Source organism: Gobio gobio, assembly GCF_949357685.1.
Source record: "Gobio gobio genome assembly, chromosome: 19".
Classification (NCBI taxonomy): Eukaryota; Metazoa; Chordata; class Actinopteri; order Cypriniformes; family Gobionidae; genus Gobio; species Gobio gobio.
Genome location: NC_137112.1, coordinates 47,877,197 through 47,904,938, shown reverse-complemented (window position 1 = coordinate 47,904,938; position 27,742 = coordinate 47,877,197). Strand labels below are relative to the sequence as shown.

The following is a 27,742-nucleotide window of genomic DNA, read 5'->3' as shown; positions in this document are numbered from 1 at the left end:
TATATTCATATTTGAATGGTTTAAATCTATAAATTAGTCCATATTTGACCCAATATATTCATATTTGAATGGTTTAAATCTATAAATTAAATTTTATGTCCATATTTTGCCCATTATGTTCATATTTCAATGGTTTAAATCTATAAATTAGTCCATATTTGACCCAATATATCCATATTTCAATGGTTTAAATCTATAAATTAGTCCATATTTGACCCAATATATTCATATTTGAATGGTTTAAATCTATAAATTAAATTTTATGTCCATATTTTACCCATTATGTTCATATTTCAATGGTTTAAATCTATAAATTAGTCCATATTTGACCCAATATATCCATATTTCAATGGTTTAAATCTATAAATTAGTCCATATTTGACCCAATATATCCATATTTCAATGGTTTAAATCTATAAATTAGTCCATATTTGACCCAATATATCCATATTTCAATGGGTTAAATCTATAAATTAGTCCATATTTGACCCAATATATCCATATTTCAATGGTTTAAATCTATAAATTAAATTTTATGTCCATATTTGACCCAATATATCCATATTTGAATGGTTTAAATCTATAAATTAGTCCATATTTGACCAATATGTCCAAATTTGAAACAACCCATGACAGGTTTTGTGAGATTCACCCTCATGTATAGATATGCCACATGACCACAGATGCTGCTATATGAATATGTCTCTGGGGCTGGTCTTGTTCTGTTGAAAGATCTCAGCTAATATTTACTGACAGAAATGCTCTTGATATTATATGGGGTCCATGTTTGATTGAGACCATATCTGTTTTAACGACTTTCCAAGTGAATGCTTTGTAATTATATTGTTCTTCTGCCTATATTGATTGTTCAAGCAAAAATATATGGCTTAAAAATGTTATTTAGCTACCTTAAACTTATTGAGATATTGTATGATATATATAAGAGAACATATGTAAGCATCAAAAATAAACTTATATAAAGCAACACATTTTTGCACCTTTTTTGTTTTCGCATTCATACATAAAAACCACAAATATGTATTACTTTGGTAAGACTTTTAATATGTACATCTTAAAAAAAAAAAAAGTCAATTCACATTCTTAAATTAGCAAGTCACATTTGGTCAGATGTGTTTAGAATCTCTTCTCTAGTACAAAGCTTTTGACAAAATACAAACTTTGAGGATTAAAGCAGCATTAGCGTTTACTCATCACGTAATTACTCATCAACAAAAGAAACAGCATATGCTTATTGTGATTGTATGATCAGTGCATTATATTTGAGTATCACATACATGTCAAAGATGATTTGAGGCAGATTAGGGGGAATATAACACTGGATAACCAGGAATCACACGGTCCATTCATCCCCGAAGGGATCCGGAATCCTCTATCTCGTGCAAACATCTTCATTGCACTGTAAAAGACACAAATGAATAAAATCATGTGAAAATGAATCATTAAAATGTGGGCATCTTTGAGAATGTAACATTGGAGCTCATTTACTGTATGGGAAAAAACAACACTGATTTTTAAAATGTCTTTGAGTGTGATACAGGTTTGGAACGAAGTGAAGGTGAGTAAATGGGTAACACTTTATTTTAGTGTCCGTGTTACATGTACTTACCATGGTAATAACTGTAAATTATGCATAATTACATGCAACTAACCCTCAAACCAAACCCTAATCCTACCAGAACCCTATAGTAAGTACATGTACATTAATATTACATTGTAACAACACTCAAAAAATGATTTAATGATGCTGTTGACTTTAAGCAATTCATCTTGATTTAACACAATTATATCAGGTTTCTGGTTCAAATTGATTCATGTTAAACTGACTTAAAACCGTTACTCTTTGACACAACAATGTTTTCATTCATTTCAATCAAATAACCCAATCAAACAAGACTTTCACGTCCCATCATGCTTTGCAAAATGGCTGAATTCGGAGAGGAAATGTTTAAATAAAGTGCTATTTGATGAGTTTTTAACAAGATGAGAAAATGGAGAGACTTTTTAATGCTTAATGTTAAAGTTTGTGTTATGTTAGTGAGGTTATCATTGTGGTGTGAAGCATGTGCTTGGGGGTGAGGACCTGCTAATAAATATTAAAGCTGTTTTAATAATAATAAACAACTACTTTGGGCATGCCATGCAACAAAACCATCTTAAGACCTTGTAAAAGGTTTTGTAAATGTAAAAAAGTAAAAATAATCGATTAAACTGGATTACTTGTTTTTGTTTGTTTATTTTAGAATAATTCAATTTAATAGTTTTGGACAAAATTAAGAATGTAACTAAATGGCATTAAATTAACCTTACGTAAAAAAACTAAAGTTTACTGAAATAAACAATGTTAATTAGATTCAACATAACCCAATTACATGGAACCTGTTGACATAAAAAAATTAAGTAAATCCAACGTATCATTTTTTTGAGTGAATGACGCCTTAAAATAAAGTGTAACAGAATTGACTTTATTTAGGGTGAACTATCATTGCAATAAAGGAAATCTTTCAAGCTACAATCAAAGGAGAACTGGGACACACAGGTCAGTCTGATATTGCGTTTACGGCCGTGTGAAAGTAACCATCGCACCACACACTCCCAGAGGAAATGGCATCAGGGGCTCAAAAACGACAAAACAGACGCCGGTCGTCTTTAATGGGTAAACAAGACCTGAGACACGTCCTGTTATTGAGTTTCAAAGCAACACAGTCTATTCCAAAAGGAACTGTTTTAATATAGAGCAGCTGTGGTGCTTCGTTATAGTAAAAGAAATATTTCAGTCACCACTGAGCACGCAGATTCAGCTCATACATTAAACCAGTGTTAAAGGGACAGTTCACCCAAAAATTAAAATGAGGTTCATTCTCGTGTTACGCATCACGTTTGAGCTTCAGCAAGAACCAATGAGGTTCATTCTCGTGTTACGCATCACGTTTGAGCTTCAGCAAGAACCAATGAGGTTCATTCTCGTGTTACGCATCACGTTTGAGCTTCCTCAAGAACCAATGAGGTTCATTCTCGTGTTACGCATCACGTTTGAGCTTCTCAAGAACCAATGAGGTTCATTCTCGTGTTACGCATCACGTTTGAGCTTCAGCAAGAACCAATGAGGTTCATTCTCGTGTTACGCATCACGTTTGAGCTTCCTCAAGAACCAATGAGGTTCATTCTCGTGTTACGCATCACGTTTGAGCTTCCTCAAGAACCAATGAGGTTCATTCTCGTGTTACGCATCACGTTTGAGCTTCTCAAGAACCAATGAGGTTAATTCTCGTGTTACGCATCACGTTTGAGCTTCCTCAAGAACCAATGAGGTTCATTCTCGTGTTACACATCACGTTTGAGCTTCAGCAAGAACCAATGAGGTTCTTTCTCGTGTTACACATCACGTTTGAGCTTCAGCAAGAACCAATGAGGTTCATTCTCGTGTTACGCATCACGTTTGAGCTTCTCAAGAACCAATGAGGTTCATTCTCGTGTTACGCATCACGTTTGAGCTTCAGCAAGAACCAATGAGGTTCATTCTCGTGTTACGCATCACGTTTGAGCTTCCTCAAGAACCAATGAGGTTCATTCTCGTGTTACGCATCACGTTTGAGCTTCAGCAAGAACCAATGAGGTTCATTCTCGTGTTACGCATCACGATTGAGCTTCATCAAGAACCAATGCGGTTCTTTTTCGTGTTACGCAGCACGTTTGAGCTTCAGCAAGAACCAATGAGGTTCATTCTCGAGTTACGTATCATGATTGAGCTTCCTCAAGAACCAATGAGGTTCATTCTCGTGTTACGCAGCACGTTTGATCTTCCTCAAGAATCAATGAGGTTAATTCTCGTGTTACGTATAACGTTTGAGCTTCTCAAGAACCAATGAGGTTCATTCTAGTGTTACGCATCACGTTTGAGCTTCCTCAAGAACCAATGAGGTTCATTCTCGTGTTACGTATAACGTTTGAGCTTCTCAATAACCAATGAGGTTCATTCTCATGTTACGCATCACGTTTGAGCTTCAGCAAGAACCAATGAGGTTAATTCTCGTGTTACGTATAACGTTTGAGCTTCAGCAAGAACCAATGAGGTTCATTCTCGTGTTACGCATCACGTTTGAGATTCAGCAAGAACCAATGAGGTTAATTCTCGTGTTACGTATAACGTTTGAGCTTCTCAAGAACCAATGAGGTTCATTCTCATGTTACGCATCACGTTTGAGCTTCCTCAAGAACCAATGAGGTTCATTCTCATGTTACGCATCACGTTTGAGCTTCCTCAAGAACCAATGAGGTTCATTCTCGTGTTACGCATCACGTTTGAGCTTCAGCAAGAACCAATGAGGTTAATTCTCGTGTTACGTATAACGTTTGAGCTTCTCAAGAACCAATGAGGTTCATTCTCGTGTTACGCATCACGTTTGAGCTTCTCAAGAACCAATGAGGTTCATTCTCGAGTTACGTATCATGATTGAGCTTCCTCAAGAACCAATGAGGTTCATTCTCGTGTTACGCAGCACGTTTGATCTTCCTCAAGAACCAATGAGGTTCATTCTCGTGTTACGCAGCACGTTTGATCTTCCTCAAGAACCAATGAGGTTCATTCTCGTGTTACGCATCACGTTTGAGCTTCATCAAGAACCAATGAGGTTCATTCTCGTGTTACGCATCACGTTTGAGCTTCCTCAAGAACCAATGAGGTTCATTCTCGTGTTACGCAGCACGTTTGATCTTCCTCAAGAACCAATGAGGTTCATTCTCGTGTTACGCATCACGTTTGAGCTTCCTCAAGAACCAATGAGGTTCATTCTCGTGTTACGCAGCACGTTTGAGCTTCTCAAGAACCAATGAGGTTCATTCTCGTGTTACGCATCACGTTTGAGCTTCCTCAAGAACCAATGAGGTTCATTCTTGTGTTACGCAGCACGTTTGATCTTCTCAAGAACCAATGAGGTTCATTCTCGTGTTACGCATCACGTTTGAGCTTCCTCAAGAACCAATGAGGTTCATTCTCGTGTAACGCAGCACGTTTGAGCTTCTCAAGAACCAATGAGGTTCATTCTCGTGTTACGCATCACGTTTGAGCTTCCTCAAGAACCAATGAGGTTCATTCTCGTGTTACGCATCACGTTTGAGCTTCCTCAAGAACCAATGAGGTTCATTCTCGTGTTACGCATCACGATTGAGCTTCAGCAAGAACCAATGAGGTTCATTCTCGTGTTACGCATCACGTTTGAGATTCAGCAAGAACCAATGAGGTTCATTCTCGTGTTACGCATCACGTTTGAGCTTCAGCAAGAACCAATGAGGTTCATTCTCGTGTTACGCATCACGTTTGAGCTTCAGCAAGAACCAATGAGGTTCATTCTCGTGTTACGCATCACGTTTGAGCTTCCTCAAGAACCAATGAGGTTCATTCTCGTGTTACGCATCACGTTTGAGCTTCTCAAGAACCAATGAGGTTCATTCTCGTGTTACGCATCACGTTTGAGCTTCAGCAAGAACCAATGAGGTTCATTCTCGTGTTACGCATCACGTTTGAGCTTCCTCAAGAACCAATGAGGTTCATTCTCGTGTAACGCATCACGTTTGAGCTTCCTCAAGAACCAATGAGGTTCATTCTCGTGTTACGCATCACGTTTGAGCTTCTCAAGAACCAATGAGGTTAATTCTCGTGTTACGCATCACGTTTGAGCTTCCTCAAGAACCAATGAGGTTCATTCTCGTGTTACACATCACGTTTGAGCTTCAGCAAGAACCAATGAGGTTCTTTCTCGTGTTACACATCACGTTTGAGCTTCAGCAAGAACCAATGAGGTTCATTCTCGTGTTACGCATCACGTTTGAGCTTCTCAAGAACCAATGAGGTTCATTCTCGTGTTACGCATCACGTTTGAGCTTCAGCAAGAACCAATGAGGTTCATTCTCGTGTTACGCATCACGTTTGAGCTTCCTCAAGAACCAATGAGGTTCATTCTCGTGTTACGCATCACGTTTGAGCTTCAGCAAGAACCAATGAGGTTCATTCTCGTGTTACGCATCACGATTGAGCTTCATCAAGAACCAATGCGGTTCTTTTTCGTGTTACGCAGCACGTTTGAGCTTCAGCAAGAACCAATGAGGTTCATTCTCGAGTTACGTATCATGATTGAGCTTCCTCAAGAACCAATGAGGTTCATTCTCGTGTTACGCAGCACGTTTGATCTTCCTCAAGAATCAATGAGGTTAATTCTCGTGTTACGTATAACGTTTGAGCTTCTCAAGAACCAATGAGGTTCATTCTAGTGTTACGCATCACGTTTGAGCTTCCTCAAGAACCAATGAGGTTCATTCTCGTGTTACGTATAACGTTTGAGCTTCTCAATAACCAATGAGGTTCATTCTCATGTTACGCATCACGTTTGAGCTTCAGCAAGAACCAATGAGGTTAATTCTCGTGTTACGTATAACGTTTGAGCTTCAGCAAGAACCAATGAGGTTCATTCTCGTGTTACGCATCACGTTTGAGATTCAGCAAGAACCAATGAGGTTAATTCTCGTGTTACGTATAACGTTTGAGCTTCTCAAGAACCAATGAGGTTCATTCTCATGTTACGCATCACGTTTGAGCTTCCTCAAGAACCAATGAGGTTCATTCTCATGTTACGCATCACGTTTGAGCTTCCTCAAGAACCAATGAGGTTCATTCTCGTGTTACGCATCACGTTTGAGCTTCAGCAAGAACCAATGAGGTTAATTCTCGTGTTACGTATAACGTTTGAGCTTCTCAAGAACCAATGAGGTTCATTCTCGTGTTACGCATCACGTTTGAGCTTCTCAAGAACCAATGAGGTTCATTCTCGAGTTACGTATCATGATTGAGCTTCCTCAAGAACCAATGAGGTTCATTCTCGTGTTACGCAGCACGTTTGATCTTCCTCAAGAACCAATGAGGTTCATTCTCGTGTTACGCAGCACGTTTGATCTTCCTCAAGAACCAATGAGGTTCATTCTCGTGTTACGCATCACGTTTGAGCTTCATCAAGAACCAATGAGGTTCATTCTCGTGTTACGCATCACGTTTGAGCTTCCTCAAGAACCAATGAGGTTCATTCTCGTGTTACGCAGCACGTTTGATCTTCCTCAAGAACCAATGAGGTTCATTCTCGTGTTACGCATCACGTTTGAGCTTCCTCAAGAACCAATGAGGTTCATTCTCGTGTTACGCAGCACGTTTGAGCTTCTCAAGAACCAATGAGGTTCATTCTCGTGTTACGCATCACGTTTGAGCTTCCTCAAGAACCAATGAGGTTCATTCTTGTGTTACGCAGCACGTTTGATCTTCTCAAGAACCAATGAGGTTCATTCTCGTGTTACGCATCACGTTTGAGCTTCCTCAAGAACCAATGAGGTTCATTCTCGTGTAACGCAGCACGTTTGAGCTTCTCAAGAACCAATGAGGTTCATTCTCGTGTTACGCATCACGTTTGAGCTTCCTCAAGAACCAATGAGGTTCATTCTCGTGTTACGCATCACGTTTGAGCTTCCTCAAGAACCAATGAGGTTCATTCTCGTGTTACGCATCACGATTGAGCTTCAGCAAGAACCAATGAGGTTCATTCTCGTGTTACGCATCACGTTTGAGATTCAGCAAGAACCAATGAGGTTCATTCTCGTGTTACGCATCACGTTTGAGCTTCCTCAAGAACCAATGAGGTTCATTCTCGTGTTACGCATCACGTTTGAGCTTCCTCAAGAACCAATGAGGTTCATTCTCGTGTTACGCATCACGTTTGAGCTTCAGCAAGAACCAATGAGGTTCATTCTCGTGTTACGCATCACGTTTGAGCTTCCTCAAGAACCAATGAGGTTCATTCTCGTGTTACGCATCACGTTTGAGCTTTTCAAGAACCAATGAGGTTCATTCTCGTGTTACGCAGCACGTTTGAGCTTTTCAAGAACCAATGAGGTTCATTCTCGTGTTACGCATCACGTTTGAGCTTCTCAAGAACCAATGAGGTTCATTCTCGTGTTACGCATCACGTTTGAGCTTCCTCAAGAACCAATGAGGTTCATTCTCGTGTTACGCAGCACGTTTGAGCTTTTCAAGAACCAATGAGGTTCATTCTCGTGTTACGCATCACGTTTGAGCTTCTCAAGAACCAATGAGGTTCATTCTCGTGTTACGCAGCACATTTGAGTTTGTTTTTGCGCATTAAGCAGGTTTGGTTGAGCTTCTGTTTATGGTCACTGCTCAATGTTTATGTGAATAAAAGCCTAAATTAAATCTGTTCATCATGTAAAGTGATCGTGTCTCTTCAGAAGATTTGGACTAAACTGCTCAATTCATATGGATTAGTTTTACGATCTCTTTATGAACTTTTTGAAATGCCAAAGTTGAGTAGCTGTCAGTGGAGGGACAGAAATCTCTCAGATTTCAACAAAAATGTCTTCATTTAGGTTTCAAAGATGAACGAAAGTCTTACGGGTTTGAGTAAATAATGGCAGAATTTTATTTTTTAGGTGAACTATCCCTTCATCTAATGGCTCAAGACAACAAACTGGAATGTGAGAAAGTTATCTGGAGGTTATGAAAGTCTTGTGTGAGGCTCTCAAAACCATAATGCCCTTGACAGATCAGTTACATCAATGTAATGGTCCATTTGATTTCCCTTGAGACTCATGCAGTGACGACACTGGGTTTGGGCTCTGGACTGTTTCTGTTGGGCCCTTTCCTTCCTGAGAAGACCTTTGGGGCCGATCTGCTCTGAGATATGCTGCTGAATGACACCATGTTTATTCTTTGGATGGACTGAAGGTCTTTGGGTAGATCTAAGGGTGTGGTACGACACAATGGATCCTTTTAGTGAGGCCAGACTTTTGACTTCGGCATGAAAAATGACAAATGAGACTACAATAATACATTCTATAAATAAGGAGTGAGACTTCAATTTGCTAATTTTCATTTTCTCTGTGTCCACCATTTGAACATGGTCATTTTGTCTACTTCACCTCATCTTGAGCTTGACAAGGAAAAGAGAGGCCAAAAGTGCCATTTCCTGCAGGATACCAGGGTAAAGCCCCTAATTCAGACCATGCGTGACGTTAGGAATTGCACGTCTATGTAAAACCCCCTGTAATAACCAGCAGGAAAAATGGCATCTGCTGGTTTATGTGGGTTTTGATGTTAGCTGAGCTCCAGTGTAATCTCACACCCAGGTGCATCATGGGGCCTCAGGGCGGTTAAGATCACGCTAAACCAGGAGATCGGTCTCACAACAAGACTCTGTTCTAACCCACAATCACTTCACTTGTTCCAACATCCACTTACATAAGCCAAAGCATCTGTGCGCCAACATCAGATTCATGCCTTTCTTTATAGAACAGCTATTGGTGAAGCTGCTCGTTGACATGAATTAGTTCACGCTGCGGCAGAACACAGATTCTTTAGCATGTCTTGTGGAGGACTTGAAGGGTGTAATTGTGCTTTTCCTCATATTCTGGTCTATTTAAGCCACTGAGAAGCAAGATATTATTCCAGCGAAATGGAGCAAAACAAGGCAAGGTTGTCTAATGGTGTCCTGGTTTCACCATGGATGCAATTAAACGTTCTTGTGTGGTTGCATGGATCAATGCAACCGAAAATCTTACACTCTATAAACTCTTCACTGCAGTAAAAACCACAGTTAAATTGTCCTTGTCAATTATTTAGACTGGCCTCAAAAATACATTAATGTAATAGTGTGGTCACATTTTTGAGTCGGTAAACATATAATACTGGGTAATGTTAGACGGTTTGTGGAGAAGAATCATTTGTTCATAAGTAATATAATATCAAGCATCAAGTACTTCATTTAGAGGTGGGTAGTATGACTAAAATCCTATGTACTTATATGACGGATATCATGAGAAATTTATTTTCCTAAAAAGTTAAAAATAAATAATAAAAAGTATTCTCCTATAATACAGTGAATTAAATATCTTATGAAAGGTACTTTATTTCTGTAATGTTTAGTGTGTTGGTTCTGTTTAATGTTCTTATTTTGTCATGTGATCCTGCCATGTGCTCAATTGTCATGTGATTCCCTTGTCCTCATGTGTTAGGCTGCCTCATGGTTAAAACAGCCAAAAATCAAAATATTTCTAATTTTATTTCACCCCCTCAACAACACTTTTTTCTTTTTCTTTGAAGAACCAAGGTTCCCAAAAAATGGGAAATCTAATTTTCTCCTACAACTTAAAAATCGTCTGACATCGTAGTTTTACCTTTTTTTTTTGTAAAGGCCGTTTACCTTTGCACGTTCACTGTGTAAAAATTTGGCCGGTACTTCTGCCTTTCCAACATGACTACATAATGCGTGAAGTCTTGGACGCTAGTACAAGACAATCATTTGTGGTTAAAAAGTATATATACACTGTGTGCAGAATTATTAGGCACGTCGATTTTCTGATCATATTTTTTTTCCAGGCACATTTGACCAATTCCAAACCACAGTAATCCTAATAACTACTATTCATTTAGTATTTAATAATGTATAAGTGATATATAATTGTTCATGAAGGCTGGAAATGAAAATCACCTTATATTCAGGTGTGCAGAATTATTAGGCATGTTTTCTTTTACAGATAAATTGAGCCAAAAAAGAGATTTAACAAAAATTATTAAATGCCCATGAGGATACAATACTAATGCAATACTAGACATTGCAGTTAAGGCATGACCATTGGACAGTGAAATGCTCGTTGGGTCAGCAGGGTCAGACAAAAACATGTGGCGGAGAAAAGACTCCTGTTAACTGCAAAAGAATTAAGGTGAAGAATATTATATATATATATATTAGGGATGCAACAATACAGTTAGTCCACGGTTCAATACATACCTCGGTTTTTGGTTCGGTTCTGATGGCTTGTCACATCAGTTTTTTCTATTCTATTTTAAGCGACAGGAACAGCAAGAGGTTAAGGAGAAAAAACACTATTTTTTTCATTTCTTTATTTTCTTTATTTTACTTAAAATAATTGAAAAACCTTTACACTTTACACTGATTTACACTGGCAGCTCAGAGCTGTACAGCAGCATTTAAGTATGAAATCGAATGAATAAATGTAAAAATAAAACACTACATAGACTTCACTATAAAATATGATTCTTATTAAAGTTACTGTACTAAAGTTTTTCAGTCAAGAGCAGTGAGTGATTTTCTCTTTGCGTTTTGTTGTTGTATTAACATTAAAGGGATAGTTCACTCAAACATGAAAATTCTGTCATTGAGAAATGAATACAGGTTTGGAACAATATTAGAGTGAGTAAATAATGACATCATTTTAGAGGTGAACTGTCCCTTTAAGGACCGTGTGTTCACTATAGGCTGCGCCGCTGTCAATTTAAGACCTGCGCGCATCTAATATACAGACACACACCGATTTTACTTTCACTTTAGACATAACTGACTGTGTTTATGTTAACCTTGTGTGTATTTGACAGTATTAGCGCAGTAAGACGACTACTTAGTCCAGTAATCACGTGTTTGACAGGCGTTTAGTGCGCGCGCTCGGAAAAGCGCATGTTTAATCAGCAAGGCTGTAAAACGCATTCAAATAATGAACTTTGGTGATTGTGAATAACTATAGTGTTCCGTGAGTATAACTCCACCACTAACGTGTGATATGAATGTATGTCGCATGGTTCAGTATTGGGATGGAGTCTTTGGAGAATTTGTTGAAAAATAATTAATTAAATGCAAAACCGCAATTCACAAGCGCGTATTGAACCGTGAAGGCCGTACCGAACGGTTCAATATTATATTGAGAATTGTGGCATCCCTAATATATATATATATATATTAAAAAATGGCTGATGGTTTTGCTAGATAAGACCCTAATGGTGCGTTCACACCAGACGCGGAATGAGCGTTTGACGCGTGATTCGCGCGAGTTGAAAAATCTGAACTTTGGCGGATATTCGTGCCGTGTTAACCAATCAGGAGCTTGCTCTAGTAGTGACAACAATGAGGAGAAAATCTGTATATTAATATCTGGTTCAGACAATATGATTATCACCGTGATAACATTAAATGACATGAAACACAACCCAGTGTCTTTTTGTTAAATGCAAGTTTATGTTTGATCAATAATACAAAAGTATAAGTAAAAGGTATAATAAGCTACACATGAAATAAAGCAAACAATTCAGTCAAACATTCAAAGTCAGCGCTAGTCGGCTACAACTGTAACGTAAAGTTATAGCCTAAAAATAAAAAATAATGAAACTTGAAAATATTACTGAATATAAAGAGTGCAGTAAAAAGTAGTATTAACTTCTCCATTATTATACAAGTGGGATGATTGGTCGGTGTAGTTTTTGTCCCGCCCCTCCTCCACTGTGATTGGATGGCCAGGGTAACTTTGCCCTCAGCCTAAACGATTTGCCAGGGAACAAATTATAGATCCATGAGACCAAAGATCGGCCGTTACATCTACACAAGACAAATTATAGCTGGAGACACCACAGAGACATCAGAGCCAGTGGCAGACGGCAGAAGGACTGGCTGAGGAAAGGCTGCTCTCGCCGGGGTAAATGAGCGCCGCTGATCCACTGGAGCTCACAACTCCGAAAACGCCAGATCACATGTTCAAATAGGCGCTCTCTTTATAAATAAACCACAGATTTGAGCTTTAAACAACTACATTATCGCCTGAAAAAGTCTTTAAACTACGTTTTGTCACACATTAACAGTAGAATTTTAACAAAAAAGACGTGTAAACACAGCCCATGTCAGCCATTTCTCAACGAGTCGAACCGCCTGGCAGAAGCCAGGACGCGAATTTGCACCTGTTGTGAAGCGAATGTCACGCACGAATCAGGCAATTTCACACGCGAATGAAGTGAGTAAACTCAAAATGTTCAAGCGTCCAACTTCGCGCGAATAGCGCAATTTATTTGCGTAGCAGTTATTCCTCAGCGGGGATCGTGTAGAGCTCTTTGAAGCCGCAATTTAGACGTTGGACCCAATTGAAGTCCACAATATGGAGAAAAATCCTGCAATATTTTCCTCAAAAACTTTAAAAAGACACTTTAAACACAAAAAAATTTGGCTTATTATATCTCCACATTTTTGGGAACCTTGGATCTTCAAATGAAAAAATAAAACAGTTGTTGAGGGGGTGAAATAAAATAAGAAATATCATGATTTTTGGCTGTTTTAACCAATTTTATTGCTTGTTTTGTGTCGTTTTAAATAGTTTTAAGTCCTCTTGGAAGTTTGATGCATTTATATCCAGTCCTAATCGATTTCCTTATTTATTGCAATGTTGTTTATACCCAGAAACAACTCCTGACTGCTTCACCCACCGATAATCACAACCACTAACTTGTCATGCAATATTTGACTTATACTCCGGTATCAAAGGCCCTGTTCACACGTGGTATTAAGATGCGTTTTGGGCAATCGGATCACAAGTGGACGACACTAAATACAGGTGTAAACGACGTCTAAAACATTTGGAGTTTGTCCACTTTCGACCACACATTAGTCGAAAACGCATTTGATTGCATTCGTACTGTAAATGCTCATGTGGTCGTTTACAGCCACAAAAGACTGTCTACTCTCCGTCTACTGACCTAATGCTCAAACATTGTGGGAAGCGTGTTAGCCAGATGGGATTTAAACTTTGTCGGCATTAAGACCCAAGTTTGGTTTGAAGATGAAGAACATAACATGCACAATGTTCTCTCACCATTCCTGATTTCTAACACGCTGGTTGTGCAGCTGTCAGAGCCGAAACGAAAGCTGTAGCTCTCCGTGTTTATCCTTTGTCTCTGGTTGTGTTCATATGTAAATTGCACAAGCTTACTTCATCCTCTAGATCGAAAGATCTGAAAAACTCATACATTTACCCACTCATAGACCCTGCCCTCGAAGAAATCAAGACAGAGGTGATTAAAAGTGGACAAAAGAGACGGGAATGTGTCTCCATCATATTCTTGTGATCCGATCGACCAAAACGCATCTTAATACTAGGTTTGACCTTACAAATACTTCCAGTTTTACCTGTGGCTTTTCACCAGCCTGGACGTTCGCCAAGATCCCGAGTGCTTTGGTGATGTCCTCAAGAGACGCGTTGTCTGCAGGCGTTTTCTGGACAAAATGCAGCAAAACCTTCTCTCCACCTGAACACAGTGACACATTCTTGCATTGTGATATTGTTTTCATGACAGTTAAGCAAAATTCATGACACTTGTACCGTTTAAAACATTAAATTAATCTATCTTAATTAGAAAACAATTGCGTTTAGACAAATACTCTCATGACTCTGTTACAGTAATGAGAATCATCATGAGATTAATGAGAATTACAAACAAACCTCAACATCCAGCTGCATTTAAGTAATGAGAATTGTGGGCAAACATGTTTAGTTGTATTGCTGAATTAGTGCCACCCATACCCGGAAATCAGATCAAATCCACAAACATTGAGCTATTATTCTCAAATGTTAATCTCTGCTACAGGCAGATTTCTTCACATTATTTCTCATGGTTGAGCACAGAACAGATTTGCGTGTGCTACAATTTTTAAAATTGAAGTCATGCTGCCCTCTAGTGACAATAATGCAGACTGCTTGGACTGGACCAATACATTTTCCTGAAGAAAATTATGAAAAATATGGTAAATGTTTTACCTTTTGCGACGATGAGCAGGCCTCCACTCTGCAGAAGATCTCCACTAAAGTTTCCATGAATTCCTTCTGCACTTGCCTTCAAGACAGGGTGAAAAAATATGAATCAAAAACTTGATCTAATAAGCTATTATTTATTTAACATCTTAAATTGTCATTATAAAAACTGTTTACAAATAAGACAGTCATTTAATCACTAATTATCATTGGACCAGAATTATAATTTGCATTTAAAATAAGATTATTAAAGGCAATGTGTCATGCATTATAAATACCTTTGAGGCAATTTCTCGTACTTGCTTTCCCATGGCAGCTGGAACCACATTCACAGCATTGTACCTGAGTTTGGAAAGATGTTTGTTAATTTTGAAATGATTGTGTTATGGTCCAACATCATACATTCATTCACCCCAAAAAATCAAAATTCTGTCATCATTTACACAGCCTTAAGTTGTATGAGAATTGAGCACAAAAGAAGATCTTTTGAAGAATGTTGGTAACCAAACGCTATTCACTTCTATTGTATTTTTTTCAATGTTTGGTTAAAGGGGTCATGAATTGAGAAATCAACTTTTCATTCAGCCTTTGATATATACAAGTTTCAGAGCTGAAAACTTACAGGATATTCACCTTGCATGATTCATTTAAATACTCTCCTACCATAAATATTGCATCTGAAAGGGAAACTCCTACAAATGCATATGCAATAAGGTCAGCCACAAAAAAAAAAAAACCTTGTCCATGCCTTTTCAGCGCTAATTTTTCACTGCGTGTCTTCAGTAAATCCTGACAGTAGTTTTTTTACAGGGCAAATTAGTGTGAGAGTGCTATTCCAAGCAAGCTGGAATAGCAAAACTGTTAGTAAAAAAAACAAAACAAACAAAAAAACACTTGATTGACACCTGGGGCCCGTTCTTCGTACCTCGCTAACTCAGTTAGCTGGATTTGATTGTTGACGATTTGACATGATCTCGGATTGTTTGGTTCTTCGAAGCTCATCCTGGACTTGTTGTCATAGCAACAGGTCCGGAAGCTTAAACCTGCTCGAGCGGCTTATTTCATGTAAACAGGATTAGATTCATCTTGAGGTGATACTTAAAATCTGTCCCAGCCACTGCTAGTTTATTACAAGAGTTCATTACTAAACCAGGGGAAATAATAATAATTCTAAATAATAATATAAAAATGTTATATTGTATATTTATATGAGAATGTATAATACTATAGCAGCCACTTGATTGAGCGATTTATTTGTGATGGAATAATTACTTTATAATTTTGTTTTTATTGGTTTACACACATGTTGTACAGTTACTCTGAGCCGTGCATTAATTTAAGTGATGACAGATATTATGGGATGGCTTGATGCAGCGCAAGAGATGCAGAGAATTTGATCTTGACCCTTAAGAAACTTGAATACTGTCACGTTACAAATCTGCTCCAAATTGAATTAAAAATTAAATTACAACATTGAAATAAAAATGTAAAGGGTGTACAAATACTGTATAAAATCGTGAATATAAATAATTGGTAATCATGTTAAAAAAACAAAAAACATTTATCATTTCGCCTATCAATTATAACTTTTATGGTGGTTTGGCTGTTTCCTTATAAAGGTCCAGAAATTTGTGGGGTTTTTATTGTATAATTTGTCAAGTTTTTTTGCCAGGTGGCTTTTTTAATTATATGATGTCATTACGTTGCTGTCTTGACGCCAGCCAATCGCTGCATTGCTGATCGTGGTTTCGAGTATCGATGCATCTGCCCTCTTCAGGGAAAACAAGAACGCGCTGTGATCTTAGATCATTTAATCCAGATATTTTAATCCAATCCGCAAATTCGTTTGAAGAACCAAATTAGCCTGAGATCAGTTATCACGATTAAAAGATCTGGGATCTGTCAAATCATCTCAGATGTAATAAGCAACGTACGAAGAACAGGCCCCAGGCCCACAAATAAGATTCAGTACTCCTCAAAATGGATAAAATCAGTCAATCATAATCAGAATACTATGCAAACCTCCAAATTTTAAATAAAACAAATATTTTTTATCTCACTTTATTGACCAGTGTACTTGCTGCTGACCTTCGACGATTCAGTTAAGCAAAAATGACTTTAGATTTTTTGTTTTTATTGTTGAAGTAAGTGTTAAACTGCTTTCTCCAGCGTCCTATTCTTCAGTTATCCAGAATAGCAGCACAGCTAAAAGGTTTGTTTGAGCTGCGCCCTCTACTGTACACGTGTGAATTTGCATTTCCTTCAGCCTGAGGCTTGTTATTTCAATTTTAGTGTGAAAGGGTCTTTACATTTGGCCTAAAATATAACTTTTTTTTTGTTATAAAAAATACAAAAGTAAACAAGTCCAGCCCAGGTGAGAAAAAGTAACGCAAAAGTAACGTAACGCATTACTTTTCTTTAAAAGTAACGTAATTAGTTACTTTTTAAAGGAGTAACTCAATATTTTAATGCATTACTTTTCAAAGTAACTTTCCCCAACACTGGCCGAAGATAGCAAGATGTTGCGCTGTGCCTGGTTGTGGAAAAACACAGTCGCTGCATAAGCTTCCTTCGGATTCTAATATTGGGAATATGTGGATGAACTTTATTTTTAATGACCCAGCTTCTCGTAAAGACTTCAGATGACCAACTCCTGCGAGGACTTCAGATGACGCAGCTCTGCATCAACACGCACTCATGCTCATCTCTATATACCCTATTGATTAACAACATGTATTCTTATTTCTGTGCCAGAGTTATTCAATTGATAATAATAGATAGTTAGCTAATCTGTGTGCTTTGTATATGTGCATTTCTGAAATGCATAACATGTACAAATCAATTTCAATTGTAATGTAGATGCTTTTTCTGTGAAGCTGCTTTGAAACGATAAGTATCGTGTAAAGCGCTATACAAATAAATTTGAATTGAAAATCCAGCTCATGTGGGGAAGACACTGGGCCTCAATCATGAAACACGAGCAGAACGAATTTGTGTATAAATCGTTTGTTAAATCGTATAAGCCGCTCTACGCATTTCCGTGAATCCGAAAATTTACGTCATATTCAAAATGTTAGTTGGCACAAAAGAAATGTACACCTGCTGCCTACCCTGTGTAAATGGTGCGTTAAACATTTGACCGCTCTGTGTTCTCATTTAGGCAAACTGATGATATTACAAGTTGATGCACTAAGTCGGCCTATATAATATTTCAAGAGTTGATTTGCCCCGTTTTTTTTTTTTGTTGGGTAATATACAGCGCTCGTCACTGTCACTTTTTACCCTGGCCATCCAATCACAGTGGAGGAGGGGCGGGACAAAAACTACACCGACCAATCATCCCACTTGTATAATAGTGGAGAAGTTAATACTACTTTTTACTGCACTTTTTATATTCAGTAATATTTTCAAATATTGAAAATAAAATTTCAAGCGCCACCAGCTGGCCGTTTTCAGAAGAGCAGCAGGCGTTTTTAGCTGGCTAAAATGTTTTGATGGACACATGCTAATTTAATATTTATTGCTAGTCATATGCCAATTAGTCTCTTTAGCAATTATGCAAAATACTGGAGCCAAACCTGAGAAAGACTTCCAGATGTTTCCACAGCGTTCCTGGACACGTCATTTGCAGTTGTAACTCATGGGCGGGGATTATGCTAATTATGAATGAGCATGCGCGTCCTATTTATTCATTAATATACACACGTTTAACTACCGAATCTGTGTTATTCGAAGCGTTTGTGAATCTGGAGGAGAGTTTTCGTAAATGTCCATAATACGCGCAATTTACTCCGAATTCTCTCATATATTTACGAAAGTTTCATGAATGAGGCCCATTGAACGCATGTTCATTTCACCACGGATTCGTTTGTAAACAAGAGACTGGATTTGCAGACAGGATGAGATTAACCACACTGTGAGTAAAAATGTTTTTTTTTTTATATGTGACAGTATTGCATTGTTGCAGATCGTTTGATATCTATTGATTAAGTGTACATGTCTAACTAAACATAACTTACACACACAGGCTGGAGAATCCTTTATTTGAGGTGTTGTTGGTTCATTGCATGTATGGGCCAGGGGTCGGAAAGCCAGACGGGTGTTTTTCCAGACAATCTGTTTTCCAGACGGGCTACCAATACACATCATCTTAAATAGTGAAATAACATTCCTTTCTTGATGTGCGTTGTTCACTCTCTTGACTTAATATTTTAAGGGAAAATACAATCACGGAAGTTTTGATCATGCTGTCTGCAACGTACTTGGCTTGTGTGTGTGTGTGTGTGCGTGTGTGGGTTGCACGATTCGCAGTTATATCCACCGATTGGGCAGGCCAAGTAATATAAAAATAATAGGGCTGGGCAAACGCGTTAACGCGGGCGAATAATTTTCTCAGCTTAACGCATTAAAAATATTTAACACAAATAACGCAGCGTCCGTTTTTATATCCATTTTTGCCTAGCGTTACATGATCACGCTATTCATGTAAATGCTTCCAAGTGCGACAAGACACAAGAAAACGCGCTGTATGTCAAAGTCCTGTCTGTGTGTGTCAGTGTCCTGTCTGTGTGTGTGTGTGTGTGTGTGTGTGTGTCCTGTCTGTGTGGGTGCGTCTCATGTCAGCTAATCGAGGGACACTCTGACACACACACACACACACACACACACACACACACACACACACACACACACACACACACACACACACACACAGACACACCTGCTCACATCAAGTTCTCTTTTGCTCATGAACAAACAATAAAAACAACACAGAGAATTGAGTATTTTCATATTAGGAGTCTTAAATTAGTTAAATAACGTCTTAAATGAACTTGAAGAGTTGTGAGGAAATGAGATCATGCGTCATGTTCATCAGCGGCTGATCTTAAAGTGACAGCAGCACTGATGATGTCCGTCATTAATGTTCATCAAAGAACAACCGGAACAGAGAAAACTGTAGCTTTAAATGATGATTAATCTACATTTCATTTATTATTTATGCAGTTAAGAAAGCTGTTTGATAACTATTACATTTCTGTATATGTCTGACATGGAAGGCCACAGGTAAAAAATAACATTTATTATAATGGGTTTATGTAAAGATTGTTTTAAGTTCACTTAAATTAAAAGTTGTTTTTTTAAAGCCTAATAAATGTTGAGATTGGCAGCTTTCAGTTATACTGTAATGTAACGTCATTAATGTTTCATAGAGACATCAGTGATACTGGACTTCATTCAGAAAAAGATGCCATTACAACACATATTTAAAATATGCGGTATTTCTACATTAATTTGGAGAGTAACTGAAATTACAATATCAAAATATTAAAAACTTGCGATTAATTACAGTAATTTGTAAAAAAATCAATAATCGATTCCCAGAACTAAAAAATAACATTCCAATCAATTGCAGGTGGATGAGAGATAAATCATTGTGTTTGTTTGATAAAGACATTTTCAAGCTCTAGCTGTGGGACGAATAATCATTCCGTTTGTCGTTTTCCCACACGCTTTCAAAACAATGCCTCACTTGCAGCTCCTTAAATATGCAAAGCTTATCCAATCATAGCAGTGGGTGTTTACTTCCAAGTCTTCAGTGCGGCACGCCCATAAAAACAGAGCGTTCCATGAGAGCGGCTCAAAACCAGGGCAGAAAATAGCCTATTACTTATTCATTATGATGTTTCTGAATGTAAAAACCACACAAACGTCATTAGTTGACCTCAAGACAACAGTATAAAAAAAAAAAAAAGAGCCAGTTCATGATCCCTTTAAAGGGTTAGTTCACCCAAAAATGAAAATTCTGTCATTAATTACTCACCCTCATGTCGTTCGACACCCGTCAGACCTCCGTTCATATTCGGAACACAAATGAAGATATTTTAGTGTAAAGCTGATGCTGAGAAAGGCTTCAGATAGGCCTCCATTTGCATTCAGTACATTTACACTCACAAGACCCATAAAAGGCACTTAAAACGTTGTTACAAAGTCCATCTCACCACAGTGGCTCTACAATAATTTTACGATGCGACAACAATAGTTTTTGTGCGCAAAAAAAAAATCAAAATAACACCTTTATCCAGCTTGTTCTTGTCTTCCGTGTGTGTCTCCACGACGCATGCGCGAGAATATGACGCAGATCCGGCGTTCGGACACATGACCCAGAAGAGATTTGTTTACAAGCAGAGGAAGACGCGCGTGTCTCAGCTGTTGAATTCTACATTGATCGTGCTTTAGGTCTCGGCGTAGTTCTCAAAATCAGGCTAAAGTGTGCATTTCATGGATTCCCGAACGCTGGCGCTACGTCATATTCTCGCGCATGTGTCGTGGAGGCACACACGGAAGACAAGAACAAGTTGGATAAAGGTGTTATTTTGATTTTTTTGCGCACAAAAACTATTGTCGTCGCATCGTAAAATTATTGTAGAGTCACTGTGGTGAGATGGACTTTGTAACAACGTTTTAAGTGCCTTTTATGGGTCTTGGGAGTGTAAATGTACTGAATGCCAATGGAGGCCTATCTGAAGCCTTTCTCAGCATCAGCTTTACACTAAAATATCTTCATTTGTGTCTGAAGATGAACGGAGGTCTGACGGGTGTCAAACGACATGAGGGTGAGTAATTAATGACAGAATTTTCATTTTTGGGTGAACTAACCCTTTAAGCATATTCTTCAAAATATCATCTTTTGTGTTCAACAGAACAACTTGAGGGTGAGTAAATGTTGAGAGAATTATTACTTTTTTTTGGCTGAGGTATCCCTTTAAGCCTTTTTAAATTAACAAGTAAAAATACTCATGAATATGCTCAGGTTGAACCTCATACCTTTTAAATCCTAAATCTTTGTAACACTGTTTCTTCTCGTCAATGTAGATGTCTAAAACAAAGAAAAAGTTAAATATTCACAGGAGCAGGAAGATGCTTATGCCTCCTTTTATCAGTGACAAACCCAAGGTAAACACAGGCACGGAAAAAGACAGGAATTCAATCACTAATACATTCAAAACTAAACCCACACAAATGAGCTTAACCTGAGGTTATCACTTATTTCAGAAGAAAGAATGCAGTATTGAAATCATTCTTGGGGTCCAACAGCGCACTAGTGAAAACTGCATTTTGCATTTTATAATTTGTTATGCTCAGTTGCATGAATTTAATCAGACACTTAGTGTTTTATGTTATGTCATGAATTATTTTCCAGGTTTAAATGTTTTTTGTTTTTTTTTTAATATTACAAAAATAAAAATAATAAATTCATATCTTTTTCATAGTTTTCCAAGGTTTGGTTCCCATACTAAAAACTGCATTTTTTTATGCATCTCTTCTAGGTCAAAACAGACCAGAATGCATTATGAGTTAAGGCCCGTTCACAGCAAGAAAGATAACTATAAAGATAACGATAACTATATTAGCGCCCACACCAATGGACAATATCATTGTTTATTCTAAAGGCACGTTCACACCAAGGGCCATAACTATAACGATAAAGATATAGTTATAAATATGAAAGAATAGTCCACACCACAACTGTATTGATAACGGCACAGAGATCCAATATCATTGGAATCACGATAAAAACATTGACAGCCAATCAGAATCCATCCTGCTTTTAAGAACTTGAGCATTTAAAGCAAAAGATGATAAAACTACAGCAATAACTATAACTATACTTTAAGCATGTGTTCTGTAGTCTGTTGCTTTAAATGCTCGAGCTCTTTAAAGGGTGGATTCTGATTGGCTGACTGGGCGGTATGACCAAACATTTATATCACTGTATTTTTTCGCGGTATATGACGGTATTTTTTTTTCCCTATGCATGACCAGGTGTTAACCACATTTTCTACTGATTGAGAGAGGAAATACTGCAGGAGATTGACTAGAATGCCCTATTTTCCTGTCATGATGAATGAATATTGGAGAAAAACTCCACACTAGAATTAATACAGGTTTGCAAAGCCCTACAAAATGATGCTGTGCGGAGACAACAACCAATAAAACACACTCATTACACACACATGAATATTAAAATATGACCACAGAGAGAAAAAAACTGAGTTGAGGGCACCTTAAGCATTTTAAAATCTAGCCCTATCCGCGTGATGTAAGGAACGCCGTTTCTGGGTCCAAGCCTCAACTCGTTTCACTTGAGAAAGCCATCGACGGCCGTTTATGAGCGCTATTTATTCATATTAAACATCAAACATGTAAAAAAGTTAAATACTTACAGTCTACACAACAGTCTCTGTGCTCACAGCATCACAGATATTAATATTTTAACCATTTATAAAAGATAAATCACTGTCTGGCCATCTGGAAATTTGGCATGGAGATAAAGGTTATGATTATATATATTTTTTGTAGTATTACACCACATTGTGTGTGTATATTAGCACCGTTTGTTGTTTTTCTTGTGGTATGAGAGTGCGTTTCGCATGACGTCAGACTTAACAACCGGATATAACAACAAACTGCCAAAACGAGGGAGAAACGCGGAAGAACATTTAAAAGGTCTAAGGATATTTTAAGTACATTTAAGAGCACAACAGTCTCTGAACAAATGACGCACGTAAGTTTAACACAGAAAGTGTTAAAATGAGTAATAAAGGCCAAATTGCTGACTATTTTTGTCATAAACTTGCAGTTTTGTGCATTTGTATTTATATGTTTATAGACGAAATACCTTAAAGCCATTCTAGATATAGAAATATATATATTTTTTTTACTTTTTGCCTTGTGAGCACTGCAAAAAATGCTGTCATTTAGTATTTTTGTCTTGTTTCTAGTCTAAATATATCGAAAAATTCTTAAATCAAGATGTATTTACGAGATAAGTTAAATGACATGACAAGAACTGACAAAAATGTCAAATGTGTACCTTGAATGCAATGCAAGTCGCTTTGGATAAAAGCGTCTGCCCAAATGCATAAATGTAAATGTAAATGAAATTAGATATTTTTTCTTGTTTTCTGGAAAATAAAATGAAATTGAAGTGAGTTTTTGTTTAAAACAAGCAAATATCTGCCAATGGGGTAAGAAAAATAATGTTTCTGTTTGGAATCTTGTTTCTGTCCCAAACAGAAACAAGATTATTTTTCTAATCCATTGGCAGATGATTTAGTTTGTTTCAAGCAAAAACTCAATTCATTTAGATTTTTTCCCTCAGGAATCAAGAAAAAATATGTAAAATATGTAATCATGCACCTCCAGAATAAAAAAATAAAAAAAATACCTTAAACCATGACTTCGGGCAAGTTTTGTGGATAGAAATAGACATTTTGAACATTAAAATCCAAATTAAGCTTTTCATTAGTTTAAAAGGTGACTATCTTATAGCCTATTTTACTTCAATAACCCGCAGGGACATGCAGAAAGTTCCTAAGGGGCAAGGGCTCAAATGTAAGAAAGGGGAAATATGTAAAAAATTGTTTGGATACTATTTTATGTTTTTGCAAAAAGTATCATGCTTATCAAGCCTGCATTTATTTAATCAAAAATACCGGAAAAAAACAGTAGCCTAATATTGTGAAATATTATTACATGATATTTTTTTTAACCTTTTTATTAATCAAATATATATATGATTCATAAAAACGTTAAAAAAAAAGCATCACATATCATACAAGAGCTGCAAGTAATTTTCTCTTTGCCTTTTGTTGTTTGATTCACATTAATGGCTCAATCGTCACCAAGTTTATTAGATGCTGCCCCTTTAAGACGCAGATCTAATATCATTCTCCCTTTTACGCCCATTTAAGCTAAACTGTGTTTAAGTGAATACTCTCCAAGCCTGTCATTTTGAGATATAGGCTATTTTGTTGTGTAGGCTATTTGATGGTTTAGTCGCGCGAAGCATGTGCAAGTCGGTCCGTTTCGCAGCGCGCACGCACGCACGCACGAACACGCCTTGAACTTGGAAACAGCGTCAATTGCGCGGATTATTGTGCTTTTCATTTAATCAAACACGTTCTGCAATTTAGCCAAAGTGGAGAGTGCATTTGACAACAATCACGGATTGTGCTGAATCTGACGTTAAATGCATGTTTGGGGAGAAATTACAGCGCGCGCTATGAAGGGAAGGAAGTTGAGCATAGTTTATAATAGTTTTACCTCATATCTTCTTTTTTTAATCCTTGGAAGTGAAAATAAAATAAGATTAATATCACAGCCCTGTGATATTGTGAAAGTGTAAGCAGACTATATTTTTGTTTAGTTCTCCGGCCATCGTCAATCTTTCTCTCTCCTTTACAGTGTGTAAGTGAATGTTGTGTTTTACTGATCATGTGAAGATTTTGCTGATATATATAATTTCTATTTTATATATATATATATATATAAAATAGAAAAGGGACCGGCCTCCGGGTATGTCCACAACATAGAATCTGGCCCCCTTTAAAAAAAAGTTTGGACACCCCTGCTCTAAGTGCTTTTATTATTCAAAAGCTGGGGAAAAATCATTCCAAGGGCCGGATTTACTAACAGCTTGCTCCAGCGCAAACCTCTTTTTTACTTGGAAGCGCAATCCTCGCTTGCTTGGAATAGCACTCTCACACTAATTTGCCCTGTAAAAACTACAGCCAGGATTTACTAAAGACACGCATTGAAAAATTAGCGCTGAAAAGCCATGGACACGGTCATTTTTGCGGCTGACCTTATTGCATATGCATTTGTAGGAGTTTCCCTTTCAGATGCAAAGTGTATGGGAGGAGAGTATTTAAATGAATCATACAAGGCGATTCACTAAAGTTTGCACTCGTCAATTATTTACCGCCCAATAAAACCGGACACTAATTGGTTGATTGTGTTGGTCATTACGGAAATGATCCGGCTGCGTCCGTGTTCTTTCATTTGTCCGTCGTCAGTAGATCACTCAATGAACTTTCCACTCCCATCAGTGCTTTTGTTGGAATTGCGCTCACACTAATTTGCCCTGTTTAGTAAATCTGGCCCTGAAAGTGATTGTTTCTCTGTCCCATTATCGTTACAGTCGTGGTGTGGACTCTTATTCTTTTACATTTATTTTTAGAACTATATCTTTATCGTTATCGCTATAGTTATTGTCTTATACGGTAACTACTAGATCTTTCACTGTGGCAACATCAGTGTAAAACTAAGAAACTAGGACCAATTTAAAGCCAAGCTATACATGTCAAATCCTCACCGCCCTTGAAGAATCCCCCATCCTTGAACTCCTTCACTCCCAGTTCTTCCGGTCCGATGCCAATCAGAGCGATACCATTTGCTTTCAGGTCTTTCTCCAGTTTACTGACCTCGGCTGCCATCCAGCGGCACACCTGACAACCAAACCTCCTCAAGAAGAAGAGGATAACCGTCTGCTCGCGCCACAGAGAACCAACCTCCGCCATCTAATGAACAAGATCAACAGATATAATCACATTCACACACTTCGTTCATTAGTAACACACATGGATGAAAGCACCTTTATTTACATTTTTGCCGTTTCTATGAGCTCATAATTGAGAGACTACATATGCATTTATTTAATTTTCAGAAATACTATTCAAAAAAGTAGCTCCTAACTTTCCGTTTTAGGAGAAACTCTGGGTGTGTCAGTCCTAATTTTAGGACTCCTAAATGTTTGCTCTAAGAGTATTTCACAAAGCACTTTAGCACTAAAACTAGCTCCTAAATCTGTTAAACTTTAGCGGACTCCTAAGTCACGAAGACCAAATCACAAACAATCCTAATAACTGTTGCGGACCTTTCTCCCCATTTTCTCTTCCTGTCTACTCACTATATCCTATCATAACAAAAAGGCAAAAATACCCAAAATAATAAATATTGTTTATTTAATAAAATAATGTCTTACCTGTGGCAGTTGTTCAACAAGTTCACACTTACAACTGATCGGATAGAGTAAAAGAGTAAAATAGAAATAGGGCGTATTTCAACTTCTATCCTACATTTAGATATGTGGGCAAATGCATTTTTGTCTCAGTGCATGCATTGTTTTAGTTTGGCAGGGTCGCCGCTAGCTTAGCTTAGCATAATGAATGGAATCCTATGTTGCCAGATAGCATGTCCCGAGTAAAAGTGACCCCCCCCCAAAAAAACCCCCCACCTAATTAATTCTTGTGGCCTGCGTATTCACAACGAGTACAAATAGCGATGCAGATTAAGACTAGGTGATTTCCTAGGCAGATATTGACTTGGGACTATATTATGGGGAAGCACAGGCGAAGCACTGCTATTTGGGCGCAGAGATACACATGAAATCCCTGCGCCCAAATAGCAGTGCTTCGCCTGGAACAAAATATATAACATTTTTCTAGTGGTTTTTTGGATATTTTAATCCAAAAATCTTACATATTGTGCCTTTAAGTATTTCTAATTGAGTCACATGCATGTTTATATGGTTTGAAACATTTGCCTTCAAAGATGTAAAACTAAAAAAAAAACTACTTGAAGGCAATTAACATTAAATCTATAATTTAAATATTTTAAACCTTTTAAAAGGTTATTTTGACACTACAGAAGGCTACAGGTACCTACAAATACAGCCAATTAAAACAAGTAAACCCCAAATCCCATAACTGCATAGGTTTTATGTATTGTTTTGCTGAATTAGATTATAAAGACTCATAGTGTGTTTTCATTTGACACCTGCAAGCAGTGAATGAGTCGTTATTTATCACAATATTGTCACAATGTGAAAAATCAGACCAGGAAGTGATTTTCATGACAACACTTTGAAACGGTAATTTACATGATTTCATAAAATAATATTATTTCTTGTTTTCAATAGCCAGGTCTCTTTAGTAACGTTACTCATTTAAGTTGTGGAATGATTCGGTTTGCATCTGAACATGTAGTCTGCTAGTAACATGCTATCATATAGAAACATTGTAACTTAGTTGAATTATTACCTCTCCAGACGTGGCGTTTTTTAGTAGGTTGGCTCCTAGGCTGGTCAAATTCACGGATGACATTTTCTCACTGTTTATTTGTCGCCTTCAGGTGTTAAATTCGCCCTTGTTCACTCAGCGGATCTTTACACTTTACACAACAAGCACACAAACAAACGCGCCGCTGTTATATACACACGCCCACTTGTGTAAGACATGCCGTGAGT

General features: G+C 37.6%; 1 protein-coding gene across 1 annotated transcript; it reads right to left on the bottom strand.

Moving 5' to 3' along the window:
• Window positions 1-1,038: 1,038 nt before the first annotated feature.
• Window positions 1,039-27,742, bottom strand: prxl2b (peroxiredoxin like 2B). The gene is made up of 7 exons (XM_079844862.1): window positions 27,537-27,742; window positions 25,811-26,015; window positions 21,478-21,529; window positions 14,931-14,994; window positions 14,659-14,734; window positions 14,031-14,149; window positions 1,039-1,417 (listed from the first exon to the last, which is right to left on the bottom strand). Exons 1-7 carry the CDS (start codon window positions 27,597-27,599, stop codon window positions 1,391-1,393), a joined length of 606 nt encoding a protein of 201 aa, XP_079700988.1. The 5' UTR covers window positions 27,600-27,742; the 3' UTR covers window positions 1,039-1,390.